Raw genomic sequence first — 17,562 nt, forward strand, 5'->3', positions numbered from 1 at the left:
ACTTGTCCAACATGTTTGGATTTATGGATTCATCTCTCTCTTACAATGCTTAAATAACCCTGCCCTTGCTTTAGCAGCTGAACCAACACTGTAGTCAGGGGTCAATCTTGGCTGACTCAAGCCTGACTCCTTCACTTTGGGCAGGGAGTGTGCTGCTGCCAGAAGACATGAGCGGTCGGTCTCTGAAGGTCAGAACCACACAGATCTGTTTTACAAGTTCACCTTTACACTTTTGTTCTGATCCTTGTTAAAGTAAGATGACAGACTAGCCTGCATTTAATTTCTCTTGTATTAAAATAAATATTCATTTCAAAGATTTAGAAAAAGATAGGAAGCAGAAGCCAACAAGAGAAAACCAAGTTTCTTTTATTTGGGTAGTTTTTCATTTCTCTCATCTGCTCTTGTTGGAGGAAGAGAAATCATAGGAAACTTTTTTGGAGTTGTTTATTCTTATCCCTTAAGAATGGTTCCCGCATCACCTTAGACCTCCCCTGACCACGCCCTCATGGGCGTGTCCCAGCACACCTGTCCAGGCTACTAGGAGACGGGGCTACAGTGTCTTCCTACAATTCCCCTTTTAGTTTAAAAGAGGATTAAAACTTAATAGTGTAAAACATCCAAAATTAACAATCATAAAGGTGAAATACAAGAAGATACAATAATCTGCTATTGCACATCCTAACTATGTCTATTCCGGCTAAGCCCCACAGTCATGTGGAAAGGGTGTCTAACTTGAACACCTCCTTCCATTCCTAACTCTAAACAATAAGAAAATTATTCCTAACTAGGCTTATATTACCCTAATAAACAATAATGGGGAGCGGGCGTAGTTCCTGCTGAAATTGGACGATGGTAGCCTTGTGGGGTCCCGTGGAAAAAAAATGTTAGCACAGTGAAAGTCTCTATTGGGTTATCTCCAGTCCAAGTTAGATAGGATTTGCTTGATTGAAGATCTAGGTTGAAATCCTAAACTTGATTGAAGTCAGTACTCGAGGCTCTGGTCGGAGTGTCAGTTGAAACAGAGTAAGTTGAATCCAGTGCAGTTGGAGAGGTATGGCCCAATTATTTTTCTGGAGCATGCAGCTCAGTCCGTAGAGCATGAGACTCTTACTCTCAAGGTTGTGGGTTCGTGCCCCACATTGGGCGCTAACTGATGATTATTGCATGCTGTGTGCGCTCAAAGATGATCCGTAGTCCGTAAGGCTCAGATTTCTTTATTCAGATAAACACCAGCCCAAACACAAGCCAGAGCATGCCAGGGGCAGCAAGGCAGTCAGGCCAGAGAGAGGGGCCAGAAAGAAGGGTCTATTCACGTGTGCGTGGTCCCTTAAGAATGGTTCCCGAGTCACCTTAGACCTCCCCAGACCACGTCCTCATGGGCGTGTCCCGGCACGCCTGTCCAGGCTAATAGGAGGCAGGGCTACAGTGTCTCCCTACAGGTATTTATTAGGGAGATGCCTTACTTACAGAGCAACCTAGCCGGCCGGCAGGGCAGGAGTAAATACAGCAAGCAGATAATGAAAAGGAAGAAGGGAGTTCCACATGCGCTCCCCTTACTCTTAAACCTTCCCTACGTCACCCTGACCATGCCCTCGCAGGTGTGGTTATAGTGTCCCCTACAAGCAGTGGCACATACCTGTCATCAGTACTAGCTGCTCAGGAGTCTGAGGCAAGAGGATTTTAAGTTCAAGGCCTGTCTGGGCTACAAAGTACATTCAAAGTCAGCCTGTGTAACTCAGTGAGACCCCCCTCATTTATTTTATACCCCTCAATTTTTTAAAAAATGGGTCAGGAATATAGCTCAGTGGTAGTGCCTACCTATATGTACAATGCTCTGGGTTCCATCCCAGGAGCCATAAAAGAGGGGGATTGAGGAAGGGAGGAAGGGAAAGAAAGGCAAAGATGGAATGAATAAAAATTAACTGGTATTCCTTAGTTTTTGTAATTTAAAATTATATTTACTTATTGGTTGGGAGACACATGTGCCAGTTTGCATGTATTACTTGTGGGAGTCATTCCTTCTACCATGTGGGTCCTGGAGATCAAACTCATCATAAAGTTTGGTGGCAAATGCCTTGCCCTACTGAGCCAACTTCCCAGGTCCATCTCTATACAGTAAATTTATATAGTAAATTTGGCAGTCTTCTTACTGAGGGACCTATTTAAATTTTTTCTAACCTTGAGACTCAGCAAGATCAATAAAGGGGCTAGTCCTTGGTTTATCTCTAGATCAGATAGAAACACTATGTGCCATGACCCAGTTAGGAATGAAGACTAATGTATCTTCTGGCTCATCTCTAACTCTTTTTGACTTTTCAGCTCTTCTCTCGTATTTCCTGTAACTCAATGTTCCTCCCAATGTTATGAAAAATTGAAGGCAGACCTTTTCTAACTCAAGTATTTGCCCTAACCCAAACATTCTGTCTTCAAACACATTTTAATTCTGGACTTTGGGATAAGCTCTATCTTTTCCACTGGGCATTTTAAATCTTGGTCCTGGAGCCTGAGTCAGTCAGTGCCTGTTCTGATATTCATTAGTGGCTAAATAACTTGTCCAAAGTGATCCATTATTTCTTCATGAGACTTTCACAGTGCTTAAAGGTTTTGATTTACAAACCATTCTAATTATGTGTATATATTGGATTTTAGTTGGGTGAGGAAGGAAAATCATATGGACAATTTTGGAGTATAGTTTATTCTTATTTTTGAAAGAAATTTCTGCTGGCCTGGTTTGTGATATTAACCGAGATTGTGCCAACACCTTCATCAAATTCTTACTGGAGAGACAAAAGTGGCCTGAAGTCCTTCTCCTGCTCACCCGAAAAATCAGTGGGCAGCCACATCTCAGAAACTGCCTCATCAAAGACTGTGACCTCTCAGACTTGGACATCTGTACTGTCATTCCCCATCTCAGCTCCTGGGACCAGCGGAAGACCCAGCTTCTGAGCCACCTGATTGACAGTGGAGGTGAGTGTGCCTGGGCATCATGGGCCAGAGGGCTCTATGGGTTGTCTGGACAGAGTCTCAGCTATGGCCTAGCTGTCCCTTCCTATAGAGAAGACAGTACATTTACATCCTGTTCTCTCACTACCTCCTAGTTTTGAAACAGTTAGGGGGCTAAAGAGTGTCTAACCCCTGAGTGAGTTGCCTTGAGGAATGTTGCATTCTTTTGAATCCCAGTTAGTCCTTTCCTATTTGTCTCTTATGTGGGGAGCACCATGTATGTGGAGGGTTGTTGGCTCTGGCTTAGTCACAGTGCTCAATTCCACCTGGCTTTTGGCCAAACCATTTCTTCCCCAAATATATCATGTGGCCCTTTGTCCACTCTTGTGGCATTCTTTCCTAATCAGTGGACTGGGATTTTGTGGTGCTTGTTTATAGAGAAACAGCCAAGTAGTTGCACTGATTGGCTGTGTCTAGAATGTGCAGGATAGTGTGCTAAATTGGATTTAATTTAAAAAATTATTCAGAAATACCAGCCTCTTCCTGCCCAATTTCCCCACATCACCATTCTTGCCCTACTAGGTATGTGGCCTTGAGCAGGCTGTCATGTCCTATCTGTTTATAAAGTGGGAATAACATTAGTCCATGCTTCTTAAGAGCCGTTTGCATATTAAATGAGCTTGCGTGTACAGGCTTTTGGAAGAGTGCCTGGCTGTGTGGTTTTTCCCTTTTGTGCTGTAACCCTTCATAAAGAGTAGTAGCACATTGATCCTCATCTTTCCCAGTGTTGCGCACAGCACAGAGCTGATAAGTGTTGGCTCCACTCACAGGAAGATGGAATGCCTTTTACAAGTTATTTCTTCAAGCCTCTTCCTTGTGTATGCTGCTATCTCAGAAATTGCTGCTGTGACGGAGTTCCTGTTTTAGTCTTGGATTCAGCCAACACTCACAGAGCATCTCCAGCAACCGGTGCTAGTATAGCCGGGCTGCAGATTGACAGGGATGGGCTGCAGATTGACAGGGATGGGCTGCCTGTCTCCAGGTGGAGGAAACGGAATGTGGCCTGAGCTCAGAAGAAGGGGAGGTGGTGGGTGGAGTGGAGGCGTGCCAGAAGTAGAGTTCAGAAGTCTACTCAGGTTCTGACTCCTGACCGGGTCAGGCAGACGGTGATAGAAAGCTTTCCATTGTTCTTGTGCTCTGTCCTCACTCTGTGTTAGGAAGAGTGGTAAGACTAGAGAAGGGACAGGAGCAATGGGAGGGGCGTGGCCAGAGAACAGCACCCTTGAAGGAGCAAGGTTTTCTTTGAGGGCCCAGGAAGCTTTACTACTTAGAAAGGGTGTGTGTGGTAGGGGAACATCTTGGAAGTCAGATCAGCAGCTTCCCCCTCTCACTGAGCCAGGCTCTGCCTCCTTCCAGGGTCATGATGCTCTCTTTTCTGCCTCTTTCTCCCATTATACTCTACTCCCAGCACTGATTGAGGGTCTCCAAGAGAGCCCGGAGAGTCCACTTCTCACGTGCCTGAGACACGAGGACTTCGACTTGGCTTTTCTTCTCTTGACCAAGGGTGCAGACCCCCGTAGTGTTTCTCTCATGGAAGGTGACACTCCTTTGCATGCAGCACTCCACATCTTTCTGGACATCAATGGTGAGCCTCTTCCTTAAGCAGTCTGTTTCTGGAGAAGGAAGCTGGATGTTAGAAACGGTGCTTTGCTCTGCCATCTGGGAAAAAGGCATCTGCAAAGGCTGTGTCCTGAGCAGGACTGAAGAAATGATCATTGTACATCATGGTGAATGACCAGGTTATAGTGGGAGTGGGGTTTAGACTCTAAAGTTGTCTGTGTATAGCGTACAGATATTTTCCATGTATTTTCAATAATCCCAACTACAGAATCTTGCTGTAATAACATCTGGTAATTTTAGGAGGTACCACTGGTAGCTGCACAGGGAGTTATTTGCTGACAGGGCTAACTTGTGCATGGTCTCTGCTTACTGGTTGCTAGTATATCTTCCTGATTGGGACAACCAAACTGCCTCCACACTGCCAGATTTCCCATGGGGCAAGTTACCTTGGTTGAGAACATTGGGTCACGTCTTTGGAGAAAGTCTGTTGCATGATGCCTCAAACTGGCATTGCTCTCATACCCACAGTCTGCTGTCCCCTGAGAAAAATGACTTTGCACTCATATGACTCTTGTTTGTGTCTTTCAGCTGACGTTGGCTTTAGCTTCCTCAGCCACCTGTTGGACTTATTTTTGTCCAACCCTACCGAATTTTATTACCTGAATCCTAACGTTCAAGACAGCAATGGGAACACACTGATGCACCTGCTTTTCCAGAAGGGCATGTTGAAGCGCACGAAGAAGCTGATAGACCTCTTGGTGAAGTTTGACATCAACTTCAACCTGAAGAACAAAGAGGGCAAAGACGTAAAGCACCGCATTAAGAAAAACGACGCTCTGCTTTTGGCCTGGAACAAAGCTGTGATGGAGAGCAAGCGGAAGAGCCGGCAGGACCCTGCGGCCCAGCTGGGGAGGCTCTCCAGGTCTAATGCCCCAGGCCACATGTCTCAGCTCAAGTCCCAGACTTCCTTTAGGTCTCTGCCATATGGTGCCGCTGATGAAACCAGCATCATGGAGATTTTCCCTGATGTTCAGGCAAGCAGGCATGAAGCCATCAGGACACGCTCCCTGAGAGACCGCCTTGTACAGGAGATCACAGCTCTGATTCAGCAGGTTGAGTTGAATATTTCTCTACCAGAGAACTATCCCCAGCGAGCCTCTTTCAAGGTACTAGCGGGCACAGGAGGAAAGAAAGACAAACTCCAGCGAGTCCAGAGTGTAGAGAGCTCTGGCTGTAGTAGAAACAGCCCTTTGGTCTCTGAGGCTAGGGATAGGCATGCTCAGGCAGGTCCAGGCGCCTCACAGCTTGTCCCTGTAGGTAACAGATTGGGAGTGGCCAGTGATAATCAGGACAACTGGACCATGCAGGAGATTGAGGCCTGTCTGCAGGACTTTGATAACATGACCTGGGAGATTGAGTGTACTTCAGAGATGTTGAAGAAAATGTCCAGTAAGGTTATGACCAAAGTTATAAAGAAGAAAATAATCCTTGCCATCCAGCAATTGGGGAATGGCGAGTGGACCCAAGGCCTGCAGAAGAGGCTGAAGCACTCAAAAGGAAACATCCAACTCTTTGAAGCAAAGCTGGATAAAGGTGCCAGGATGCTGTGGGAACTTGCCATTGACTTCTCTGCTCGGTGCAGTGAGAACTCTGAGAAAATTATAGGGACAGAACGGAACTCCTGCTCCCTGGAAAAATCAGGGAGGGTCTATACAGAGATCATCCGCATCTGGGACATTGTCTTAGATCACTGCAAGCTGTCAGATTCCATCATGGCCATCTGCAGTGCCTACACCCGGGGCTTGTCCTGTGTCCTTCGGAAGAAGCTGAAGGGTATCAACAAAGGGCAAGTATCAGCTAACATGAAAATCCAAAAGCGAATACCCCGATGCTATGTGGAAGACACAGAGGCCGAGAAGAGCATAGAGCAGGTAGCTCCTGAGTACTTTCCTCCAGCCAGTGCTGTGGAGACAGAATACAACATCATGAAGTTCCACAGCTTCAGCACCAACATGGCCTTAAACATCCTCAATGATATGACAACAACGGTGGAATATCCATTCCGAGTGGGTGAGCTTGAGTATGCTGTGATTGACCTCAACCCTAGGCCTCTGGAGCCTATCATTCTCATTGGGCGGAGTGGCACTGGGAAAACAACCTGTTGCTTGTATAGGCTTTGGAAGAAATTCCATGTTTACTGGGAGAAAGCTGAGCAGGCAGGAAGCCCATTGCTGTCCAAACAGATCTTGCCAAAGAGAAGGTTGCAAGTAGAGCTTGGAAAAGAAGGTCCAGGTCGGGAGGAAGAAGATGAAGAGGAGGGTTCCATCAAAGTGGAGACAGTGGATAATATAGATGAAGAGCAAGAGAGTGAAGCCTGTGCTAGGGGAGCCACAGTGGAGCCAGCAGGGGACAGCCAGGTAGCAGAAGGATGTGTGCCAGAGCACCCGCACCAGCTGGAACACCTACACCAGATCTTTGTGACCAAGAACCACGTCCTGTGCCAGGAGGTGCAAAGGAATTTTATCGAGCTCACCAAATCTTCCAAGGCCACCAGTCACTACAAACCACTGGATCCGAGTGTCCACAAACTCCAGGACCTGAGGGATGAGAACTTCCCTCTGTTTGTCACTTCCAAGCAGCTGCTCCTCCTGCTTGATGCTTCTCTGCCCAAACCATTTTTTCTGAGAAATGAAGATGGAAGCTTAAAAAGAACCATTGTAGGATGGTCCACACAGGAAGAGTTTAGCATCCCCAGCTGGGAAGAGGATGATGACGAGGTTGAGGCTGATGGGAACTATAGTGAGGAGGAGAAAGCTACAGAAACACATGCAAGTGAAAGTGACCCCCGGGTATATGTGACATTTGAGGTGTTCACCAATGAGATATGGCCCAAAATGATCAAAGGGAGAAGTTCCTACAACCCAGCACTGATTTGGAAAGAAATAAAATCATTCCTGAAGGGTTCTTTTGAGGCTCTTAGTTGTCCTCATGGGAGACTGACTGAGGAAGCCTATAAGAAGTTAGGGAGGAAACGATCCCCTAATTTCAAGGAAGACCGGAGTGAGATCTATAGCCTCTTCTGCCTGTATCAGCAGATCAGGTCCCAGAAAGGGTATTTTGATGAAGAAGATGTCCTGTATAACCTGTCCTGGAGGCTGTCAAAGCTCAGGGTACTCCCCTGGTCCATCCATGAGCTCTATGGTGATGAGATTCAGGACTTCACCCAAGCAGAGCTGGCATTGCTAATGAAATGCATCAATGACCCCAATGCTATGTTCCTCACTGGAGACACTGCCCAAAGCATCATGAAGGGTGTGGCCTTCCGCTTCAGTGACCTGCTCTCTCTGTTCCACTATGCCAGCAGAAACACAGTAGATAAGCAGTGTGCTGTCAGAAAGCCCAAGAGAATTCACCAGCTGTACCAGAACTACAGATCTCACTCAGGTACCTCAGGCCTCCGGCTCATCTGCTGGGGAGGGGCTGGAGCATTGGCTTTGGGTCTATATCAGAAGTAAGAGCTAGTGATTTGAAGTTTGCTAGTAAATATGTTCACGAGTAAGAGAACTTAGGATTTTTGTCTCCACTCATCTGTAGATAGATCACTGAAAATGTGGTTTGACAGAAATGAATCTTAAGTGACCATGTGTGTGTGTATTCCAGGGAGTTTCTGTGATGCAGACATTTCAGGTTAACATTTAAAGTGCTCTGGAAACTTTTGCTAACTAACATTCCTTTGTAGTGACACTAGTCACCTGGCCAGGGTGCATTTGTGCTAACCTGCTAGAGATTGTTGATGACAAGGAACAACTCTTCATATGCTGCTCTTTAACAGCTTTTGTATCTCTCAGAATTTTATAGTAGTAGGAAGTGAGAGCAGGCAGACAGGCAGGCAGGCAGGAGCAACAGCAGGTGGCATTGTTGACTGGTACAGAAGCTCTGCAGGCATCAGGGACTCGAAACTTTAGCTCTACAAATGCTACAGCTCTTGTGTAGGCCTAGGAAGTCAGAATTTCTTTTGTTTGGTTTTTTTTAATTTGAAACTTTAAAAAATATAAGTACATCACTTTACCCCTCATTAGATTCCCCCCCAAACCCTCCACCCACCCCTTCCCTCTCAAATTCATGGCCTCCTTTTCTTTAGTTATTTTTACTCACCCCCCCACACCTACTCAGTCTGTTTAATGTTGTTTGTATGTATATATTTTCAGGGCTGACCACTTAGTATTGGATAAACAAATAGGGGTCTTATCCCCAAGGAAGACTAATTATCCCTCTCTCCAAAGTCCAGCAACAGTGGTAGGGCTCACTTTCCCCCTTTACATTAGCATGTCTGTTGGTGTTAGCATTGTTTGGGGAACAAGGCAGAAAATCAGGATTTCTTGACCCTTGGCACCAAGGCTACTTAAACCAAACAGGCTGCTTATATAGCCAGAGAAGGGGTACTTGTACCAATCACAGCACACCTTGAATGCAAATGAAGGTTGTCTCTTTTATGCTATTCCCAGTGCCCTTCTGCTGAGTCACTAGGGGATTTACACTTTCTCTGGTGCAGGTGGAAATTGTTGCAGGGCAGTCTAGAGTTCACTGAACCTAATGATAGCAAAGTCACATAGAAACTGTTTGAAAGAGTCCTGACTGAGACTGTGCCTTCAGGAGATGGGACACTCAGATATCACCTTGCATAATTTTCTCAAGGCATTCATGGAATTACAAATGGCTAGTGCTGGCACAAGGATAATTCCCCTGGCTATTTGACTGACAGTCCTTTTGCTCAAGATGGCTAGGGCAGCAAGAGAAAATCCAACAGCTGTCAATTAGGGCATCAGAGTGCCCTACCTTCCAACTTCCTTGCTTACTTATAAGACATTAAAGAACTTATTAATGCTGGGTGTGGTGGTATACACTTTTAACTCCAGGACTTTACAGCCAGAGGCAGGCAGATCTCTGAGTTTAAGTCCAGCCTGGTGAGTTCCAGGATAGGCAGAGCTACATAGTGATATCCAGTCTCAACACCAAAAACAAAAACAAAAACAAAACAGACTTATTATTAACTCTAATAATGAACTTTGTGTTTTAACAATGCTTAATGCTTGTCCAGTGCCATCAGTAAAAGGCAGGTCTACTTTATCTGTCTCACGAATACCTGTTTAGAGTAAGTAATATTTTATTAATAATTCACCAGTCCTTAAAACAGCTTTTTTCCCCAAACAAGCCAATTGGGAAATACTGTACACTTGAACACTTTTTTGCTTTTGCATTTTTCATGTGTCTGTGTATTGTGTATGTGTGTGTGTGTCCATAAGTATATTGGTACATTTGTCTATGCAGATATGTATACATGTGTACATGCATATGTATGTAGAGGCCCAAGGCTGCAGTTAGAAGTCTCCCTTGATCCTTCTCTAACTTTCTCATTGAGGGCCGTCACCCTTCCTTCCACTCCCTGACAACAAATCATCTTTCTGTTTCTTTGGAGTTGCCTGTTATGGATGTCTCATGTGAGTAGAAATATCCAATATATGGCCATTTTAAGTTCACCAAAGGTTTACCAAAGTTATAACCAAGCATAGTGTGTGTGTGTGTGTGTGTGTGTGTGTGTGTTTTCCTTTTATGCTTGGCCTGTATTCCTTGTATGTGGTAATAGCAAAAATTACTTACTTACCTAGTTTCCTGGATGATTTGATTGAATTCCAGTTGTTCACCACAGTACTTTTGTGCCCCTTTTTGGGCTTCCCAATTAGTGCAAATCTTTGGCCTTTGCTAGCTTTTAACAAACAGGGAACCACAGTGGCAACAGATTTTCTTAGGAACAGCAGTTGCTAATTACATTCATGATTGCTCAATATTGGAAACTTGTATTAATTAGATAATTATACAATTTATTTTTTCTTTACTATTTGATAATCGTTGTCATAACACATGGAATTTCACAGTGTTCTGCCTTGATCATTGTAATCTATCTGGCGGCAAATGACAGATGTGTCTAATGGAACTAGAGAGATTCAGGAAGATAGGCATTCAGTCTAACTTAAGCTCCATCACTCAGAGGACTTCAGTTATTTAGGTGGTAGAGTCCATTAATAACATCTCCATTGTTTCATCTGTCCCATTGGGTTCTTGCAAGGATTTCATGGAGTGATTTTCATGAAGGTGACTATTGTATCTCAGGCTTTAGTCATTGTTGTTTGAGAGCATAGATAAGAAATGAGAAAATCTTCTCGCTGGCTCTGACAATTTTCCTTTGTATGGTACTGTTTCAGCTAGGTAAACATGGAGGAAAAGGATGATAGAGGCTTTGGTTGTCTCCAGCTAACAATTACTGATGCTGTTTCCATGGTAATGTTCTTACAGTGCTGTGGGGACAAATGAGAGGAGACAGTGTTTCTTGATTTCTTACTATATTCTTACCATATTTATATGGACATTCCAGTACCTGTAATTGTAGAGACATGTCTGCCTGTGATCTTTTCCATTATCACTGGAAGTTGCAGTTGAGGGTTCATAAACCCTCTCAGTACAGCAACACATTTCTTTCCTTTTTAATTTATTTTTATTGTTTATTACACACCAATCCCAGTTCCCCCTCCCTCCCTTCCTTCCACTCCCTCACTTCCCCCATCCCACCCCCATCTGCTCCTCAGAGACGTCCCATGGGGAGTCCACGAAGTCTGTCCCTTCACTATGTTGAGGCAGGACCAAGGCCCTCCCTGCTGTGTCTAGGCTGAGCAAGTATCTCTGTAGGAAATGGGCTCCAGAAAGCCGGTTCATGCACTAGGGATAGGTCCTGGTTCCACTGCCAGTTGCCCCCACAAACTGCTCAAGCCATCCACTGTCACCTGCATGTAGGGGGGCCTAGTTTAGATCCATGCAGCTCCCACCAGCAACACATTTCTGCCTCCATCCACTACACCCAGAGTGATATGGGTTAGGAGAACATTGTTAACCAAGTGGGGACTAGATATAAGCTTGAAATGAGGTATTCTGCCTGGGTCAGTGATGTATGCTGTCTCCTCTGTGAAGAAGAGAACCAAACACCCCAGCCATGGTGTGTAATATCTGACAGGTGCTTCTGTTTCATCCTAGGAATACTCAATCTTGCATCTGGAGTAGTGGACTTACTTCAGTTCTACTTCCCAGAATCCTTTGATCGCCTTCCAAGAGATTCTGGACTTTTTGATGGTCCCAAGCCAACTCTCTTGGACTCATGTAGTGTAAGCGACTTGGCAATTTTGCTTCGAGGGAACAAAAGAAAAACCCAGCCCATTGAATTTGGTGCCCACCAGGTAAGCTTGTTGAGATTGCATGTTCTGAGATAAGTCAGTTTGAAGTTGCAATCATGAAGAAGAAGAAACAGCAGCTGAATTATCTACTGTGCACAAATCCAGTAGCTCTTGATCCAGGGTGGGTGTGTGCTTGAGAGAGGCCTCTGACTGGGACTATCTTCCCAGTCCTAGCTGACCAAGTCAACCCTGGCCATTTCTCTTTAAAGCCATTACTTGTTTCCTAGGGAGACAGGTGACACTTCCTTTATTTGTCTTTGTAGACTCTGATATTGTTTGGGTTTATTTTACTATAGGTGATTCTTGTTGCTAATGAAATGGCAAAGGAGAAAATTCCAGAAGAGCTGGGGTTAGCACTTGTGCTAACTGTTTATGAGGCAAAAGGATTGGAATTTGATGATGTCCTCCTTTACAACTTTTTTACTGATTCTGAGGTATGTCACACTGAGTTCTATTCACACAGACCAGGTCTGTTCCTGAGTGGAACTTCTGCTCTGCAGAAGACAGCTTGGAGCCAAGGTTAAGAGTTTGTCACAGGTGCCTGTGTGTGTTGTAGAGCATCTTGTATTTAGTGTGGGGGCTTGTCAGCTAATAGGGGGTTTGAGAATAGCTGTGGGTTGTTCCACAGTATGTCATGAGCTACTTTTCCCTCTATACATCTGTGTCTTCTGAATGGCCAGCATTCAGGGGCCAATTTTCATTAGCTGCTGTTATCATTGACTCCCAGGGATGCCTAAGTTAAAACAAGTTTAAGGAGAGCCATACATGAAGGCAAGGTTAGCGATGTCCACTCTTATGAGGACAGAACTGGGCAAAGTCAGTTGATAGAAAGACAACTCCAAGAAGACAGTGAGGCTTGGTGCCAGTCTGCTACATCAGGGAATGTGGTGACAAGAACAGCCACCCTGTCTCCAGAGCCCTTTGGCATGCTTCACAATCACAGCTTCACACATGTAGACCACAGTAGCCAGGGTCCTTGCATTGGCCCCCAGTGACTTCTGTGCCAGCCACTGCCTTAATGTGGTTCCTGGGTCCTTGCCATGTGTATGTGTGTGTGTGTGTGTGTTTTAATCTTAAAATTACTGTTAGGGGAACCACCAAGTTAAGACCATTGCCCTCTGGCTTCTAGCCATTGGCTTCCTTTCACTAACATTGTCTTTTGGTGGGGACTCAGGCTGGCTGCTATGGTTGTTCTTTGTGCTATAGCTGGCTGTGTTCTGGTCCCTGTTGCAGATTTTCTGTTACATGCTTGGAAGGGCTGTTTTATACCTAAATCAGAGCTTTGATACCTTAAAATATGTCCTGATCAGACCCTTGAAATAGGATCCTTTCTTACATTTTTCTGATCATTCTTAAATGTCATATTTGATTTAACAATATTTATGTCTGGTACTGCAACAGGTGCCTCAACAGCTTATAAAGAACTTTTTAAATGTAATGTCTCATCCCACCAATGCTCTGAGGTCCTAAGTATTTTTATTACCTTCGTTTTTGTAGGTAAAGCCAAAGATGATTGAGTAAGTTGTCCCTAGTTACAATACTCATAGCAGAATCTGAAGAAAACCCAAATGCTTTGAGCTCCAAATAATTATCCTTTGTCCTGCCTTCCTTTTCACATGTGAATTGGCTTCCAGAAACTTCCACAACGAATAAATATATCATTGCCATTTCTTTTGTGCAGCCCCTTCCCAGTAGACTTGTTGATGAAAGCAGATGCATGCTCATTAACCCTGCTACCATTTTTCATCTCTGAGGTCTAACTTTTTTTTCCTAATAACACATCCACTGTTCATGGTTGGACTGAGGCTCTCCTGAAAGAGAAAGGGGTAAGAATTTGTTGTTCCTGTCCTTTATTAAGTGCCATTTGTATGCACATGCCAGTGATAAAGTCAAAGGTCAAAGATTTAAGGATCTGTGTGGGGGAGCTTTGCTTTCTAAAGAAAAATCAGTTTCTTTTCACCTGCTCCTGGGAATGGCACAGGCTTCTCAATGTCCTTCCATTGTTGACTCAGAATTCTGTGAAATTCAGAAACACAAAAGCAACAGACACCTAAACCGAATCTTTTGGTAAACATTTGCTTTATTCTGTGTATATATAAAGATTTTGATACAGTGCTTCCTGGTGTAATGCAATTGTGCATTCCCTAGTGCAAAGTATGCCCCAGTTTATCCTTTGCAATCTCTAGACCAGAAAATGCTACAGGGAGAGGAAATGCATTAAAAAAAGGAGAGGGAAGGCAGATAACAGCTTCCCACCCTCCATGATCTGGAATTCAAGGTAGCTGGATGAAGGTTGCTGAACAGTGATCAGTGTTTGACATGGGGAACAGTAGAGGTCATCTGCCTTTGTCCCTCTTAGTGTCCATGCAGGCTCTGCTTTGAAACATTTGGCATTTGGGCCTGGGTGGGGGTTTGGGCCTGGATGTGCATGGACATGGGTGGACACTGTCCCTCATATGTGAGAGGGGTGGGGGACCTTGAAAACCACACATCCTGTGGGACACTTGCTAGTGGAACCCAGGCCTTTCCCTTGTAAGAAGCAGTTTTTTCATTGCCTCAAGTGCTGCAGGCCTCTTCTCTTTGCTGTGAGCACATGTGCCCCTTCCTGTCCCTGTCTTGGAAACATACCTGGAAATAGGGATCACAAACCATCTGAGCAGGTTTGCTTTTCTCCCAGCAGTTTTAAAATATATCATGCTTCCCTGGCCCCTTTGGCAGTCATTTTTTTGCCTTTTTGCCTGCAAGGAGGGTCCTCTTGAAATGTTAGCATTTTTACCTGCATTCCTTGACTCTGCTTTCTAAGTAGCTTTGCAAAGAGGATGTCATAAGTATATCCTAAAGAGTTTTTCTAAACCTTTTAACTATTCAAATGACTTCACCTATGGTTGACATCATTTTCCAGAGTATGGTGATGAACCCAATGATCGATTTTTATAGTAAATAATCATCGTTGTTTAGTATGCAGTGTTTTTAGGTATTTACTTAGTTTAATCAAGTGGTTAAGTAGAATAACGTAAAGCAAGCAGCCCTATCAGCTTAAATCTATCAGCACTATCCACTTCATGTTTCGGGCATTCTTGAACACTACAGAGATGTCAAGTTGGCAGCGCTTTACAAAATGGAAAGGTTAGGAGAATAAAGTGACTACATTTAGAAGACACAGTGAATTGGGAAATTCGAGACTCCTAGGAAGTTTGCATTTTAAGTATCACATATAACCTGGGCAATTCAGCCTTGCTAGGGTCAGAAACCAATTCTGAAGCCTGCTGACCAATTCCAGCCCACTGGCTGTTCCTCCCATCTTGGTACTAAAAATGGATTTGACATTTTGGAGTGGTTAGAAAACACTCAAAGAATAATATCTCATGGCACATGGAAATTATATGAAACTAAATTTAGCATTGACCAGTATTTTTATTGGAATATAGCATGTCCATTCACTCACATGTTGTCTGTGGTTACTTTAGCACTGTGGCAGGTTGACCAATGAAAGAGCATGTACATGCAATTATGACCCTTTACAGTGCTTCTCAACCTTCCTAATGCTGTGACCCTTTAATATACTTCCTCATGTTGTGGTGACCCCCAACCATAAATTTTTTATTGCTATTTCATAACTGTAATTTTGATACTGTTATTAATTGTAATGTGAATGTCTATGTTTTTAGATTGTCTTAGGCAACCCCTGTGAAAGAGTCATTCGACCACTAAGGGGGTCTTGAGCAACAGGTTGAGAACCACTGCTTTAGAGGAAAAATTCCCATCCCCTAGTCATATGAGTACCTTAGTTTTGGGGGTTTGGGTAAAAGCAAGAATGAACTAAAAACCAAGTACTAGACCCTCAGTGTTATCTTCGTTTTTTTTGACCAACAAATCTGAGTTGTTCTATTATCCACTGTTACGAACATTGTGTCCAAGGTCAGATAGTTAAGTGGAAAAATTAGTTATTAGTATACCTTGTCTGCCTTATAACATGTCACATGCAATGTCTGGTTTTCTCCATTCATTGGTTGATTAATTTAGATAATTCTGCCACCTGTGTCTAAATGTTGTTCCTATGTGGTATTTTTTAACCACGTCGTAAGAAGGAGTAAGGGTTCCTCTGTCCTTACTGCTTGTTGATATTCTTTGAATTACTGTAACACCCTGGGCCCTTAGCATTCTTCCCATAGAGGGTACCTATGTTTGGCTTCTTAATCATCTTACCCAAGTGTTGGTGTATTTTCCTGGTAGCTTCTTTGACTCCTGCCTGTGAAACCTTAGTTCCTCCCATCTATTCTGAGGCCATGGGATGCATGGCCTTCATACCTCAGCTTGTGTTGAAGGCTCTACACCTCTGATTGGGGCTCAATTTTCTTTGAAGTTTGGGAGGCACTTCAAAAGCAAATTCTGTTGTTCTTCAACTTGTTGTTGTTGTTAGGCATACAAGGAATGGAAGATCATTTCCTCCTTCACGCCGTCCTCTGACTCCAGAGAGGAAAACTGGCCATTGACTGAAGTTCCCCTGGAGAAATCAAGCTCCTCTCAGGCTCGGTCCCATATGGTGAACCCTGAAATGTACAAGGTGAATATCTGCAGTGTGTCCTCACAGGGATTTACTATGGGACCAGACAATAAGGCTTGGAGAGAAGATGAGATGAAAAATGGAGCCTTGCACCAGGCTGTCCTTCCATTACATGGACAGTAGGAGTGGGGAAGGAAACGCAGTGTTGTCTGCCCCCTCCCTGTCTGCAGAGCACCAGTGGAAGTGGAAGCGCCTTCCATTCACCTCTGGAACTAAACTTTATTCAGAAAAGTTGGTGAAGTCACAGAATGTGTCTGAAGTAGTTGAGCAGTAATGATAGTTGCTATACAAGGCATGGCTGCCTTAATTTTAAAAAGCAAGTCGCAGCACTTTTGAGGGCCTGGGATCCTTCTCAAAGGTTTGCAGTAATTCTTTAAACCTTAAATTTTTTTTAAAAAAGATTTATGTTATTCTTTACGTGTGTTTGGATTCCTGTGTTCCTGTGGAGGCTGGAAGAAGGGCATTGGACTGGCTGGGGCTGGGGTTACAGTCATTTATGAGTTACCTGCTGGGAGCTTACATGCCTGGGAATAGAATCCAGTCCTCTGCAAGAGCAGCTAGTGCTCTTAACTTTAGAACAAACTCTATAGCTTTAAAACTTTTGTTTTGTGTGGGCCAATGAGATGGCTTGTGGGTAAAATGCTTGCCAGGCAAACCTGACTGACTGAGTTCAATTCCCAGAACCTACATATAAGGAGGAGAGAACTTACTCCACAAAGTTGTTCTGTGACTTGTACACACGTGCCCACACATGCACATATCCTACACATACCAGTAATGAATAAAGCTTAGTTTTTGTATTTTTCCCAGATCAGATAAGCCCCTTAAACTATATTCACATTGTCAGCTGGACACAGGGCTCACCATCTGTGTCCTCACTCTCATTGTTAGCTCCTCAATGGAGAGCTGAAGCAGCTGTACACTGCCATCACACGGGCTCGGGTCAACCTCTGGATCTTTGATGAAAACCTAGAGAAACGGGCTCCTGCTTTCAAATATTTCATTAGGAGAGATTTTGTTCAAGTTGTAAAGACAGATGAAAATAAAGGTAAGATCTCATTAAAATATTCTTGCTGTCAGAGGAGAGATGTGTCTCTGTTGTTTGGATGGTCATGTAGAAAGGGTAGTTTTCGTTCTTTTGTGTTTCATAGTGCT

The 17,562-nt window shown here is 44.0% G+C and overlaps 1 protein-coding gene across 1 annotated transcript in view; it reads left to right on the top strand.

Annotated features, from left to right (window-relative positions):
- Trank1 (tetratricopeptide repeat and ankyrin repeat containing 1) overlaps positions 1-17,562 on the top strand; it is a 56,274-nt gene that overhangs the window by 17,589 nt on the left and 21,123 nt on the right. The window contains exons 9-15 of the mRNA XM_035444240.1: positions 2,713-2,967; positions 4,412-4,588; positions 5,152-8,007; positions 11,647-11,846; positions 12,140-12,277; positions 16,264-16,407; positions 17,299-17,455. Of these exons, the coding sequence (XP_035300131.1) occupies positions 2,713-2,967; positions 4,412-4,588; positions 5,152-8,007; positions 11,647-11,846; positions 12,140-12,277; positions 16,264-16,407; positions 17,299-17,455 (3,927 nt within the window). The remainder of the gene's footprint in view (positions 1-2,712; positions 2,968-4,411; positions 4,589-5,151; positions 8,008-11,646; positions 11,847-12,139; positions 12,278-16,263; positions 16,408-17,298; positions 17,456-17,562) is intronic.

This window comes from Cricetulus griseus, chromosome 4 (assembly GCF_003668045.3).
Source record: "Cricetulus griseus strain 17A/GY chromosome 4, alternate assembly CriGri-PICRH-1.0, whole genome shotgun sequence".
NCBI classification, from domain to species: domain Eukaryota; kingdom Metazoa; phylum Chordata; class Mammalia; order Rodentia; family Cricetidae; genus Cricetulus; species Cricetulus griseus.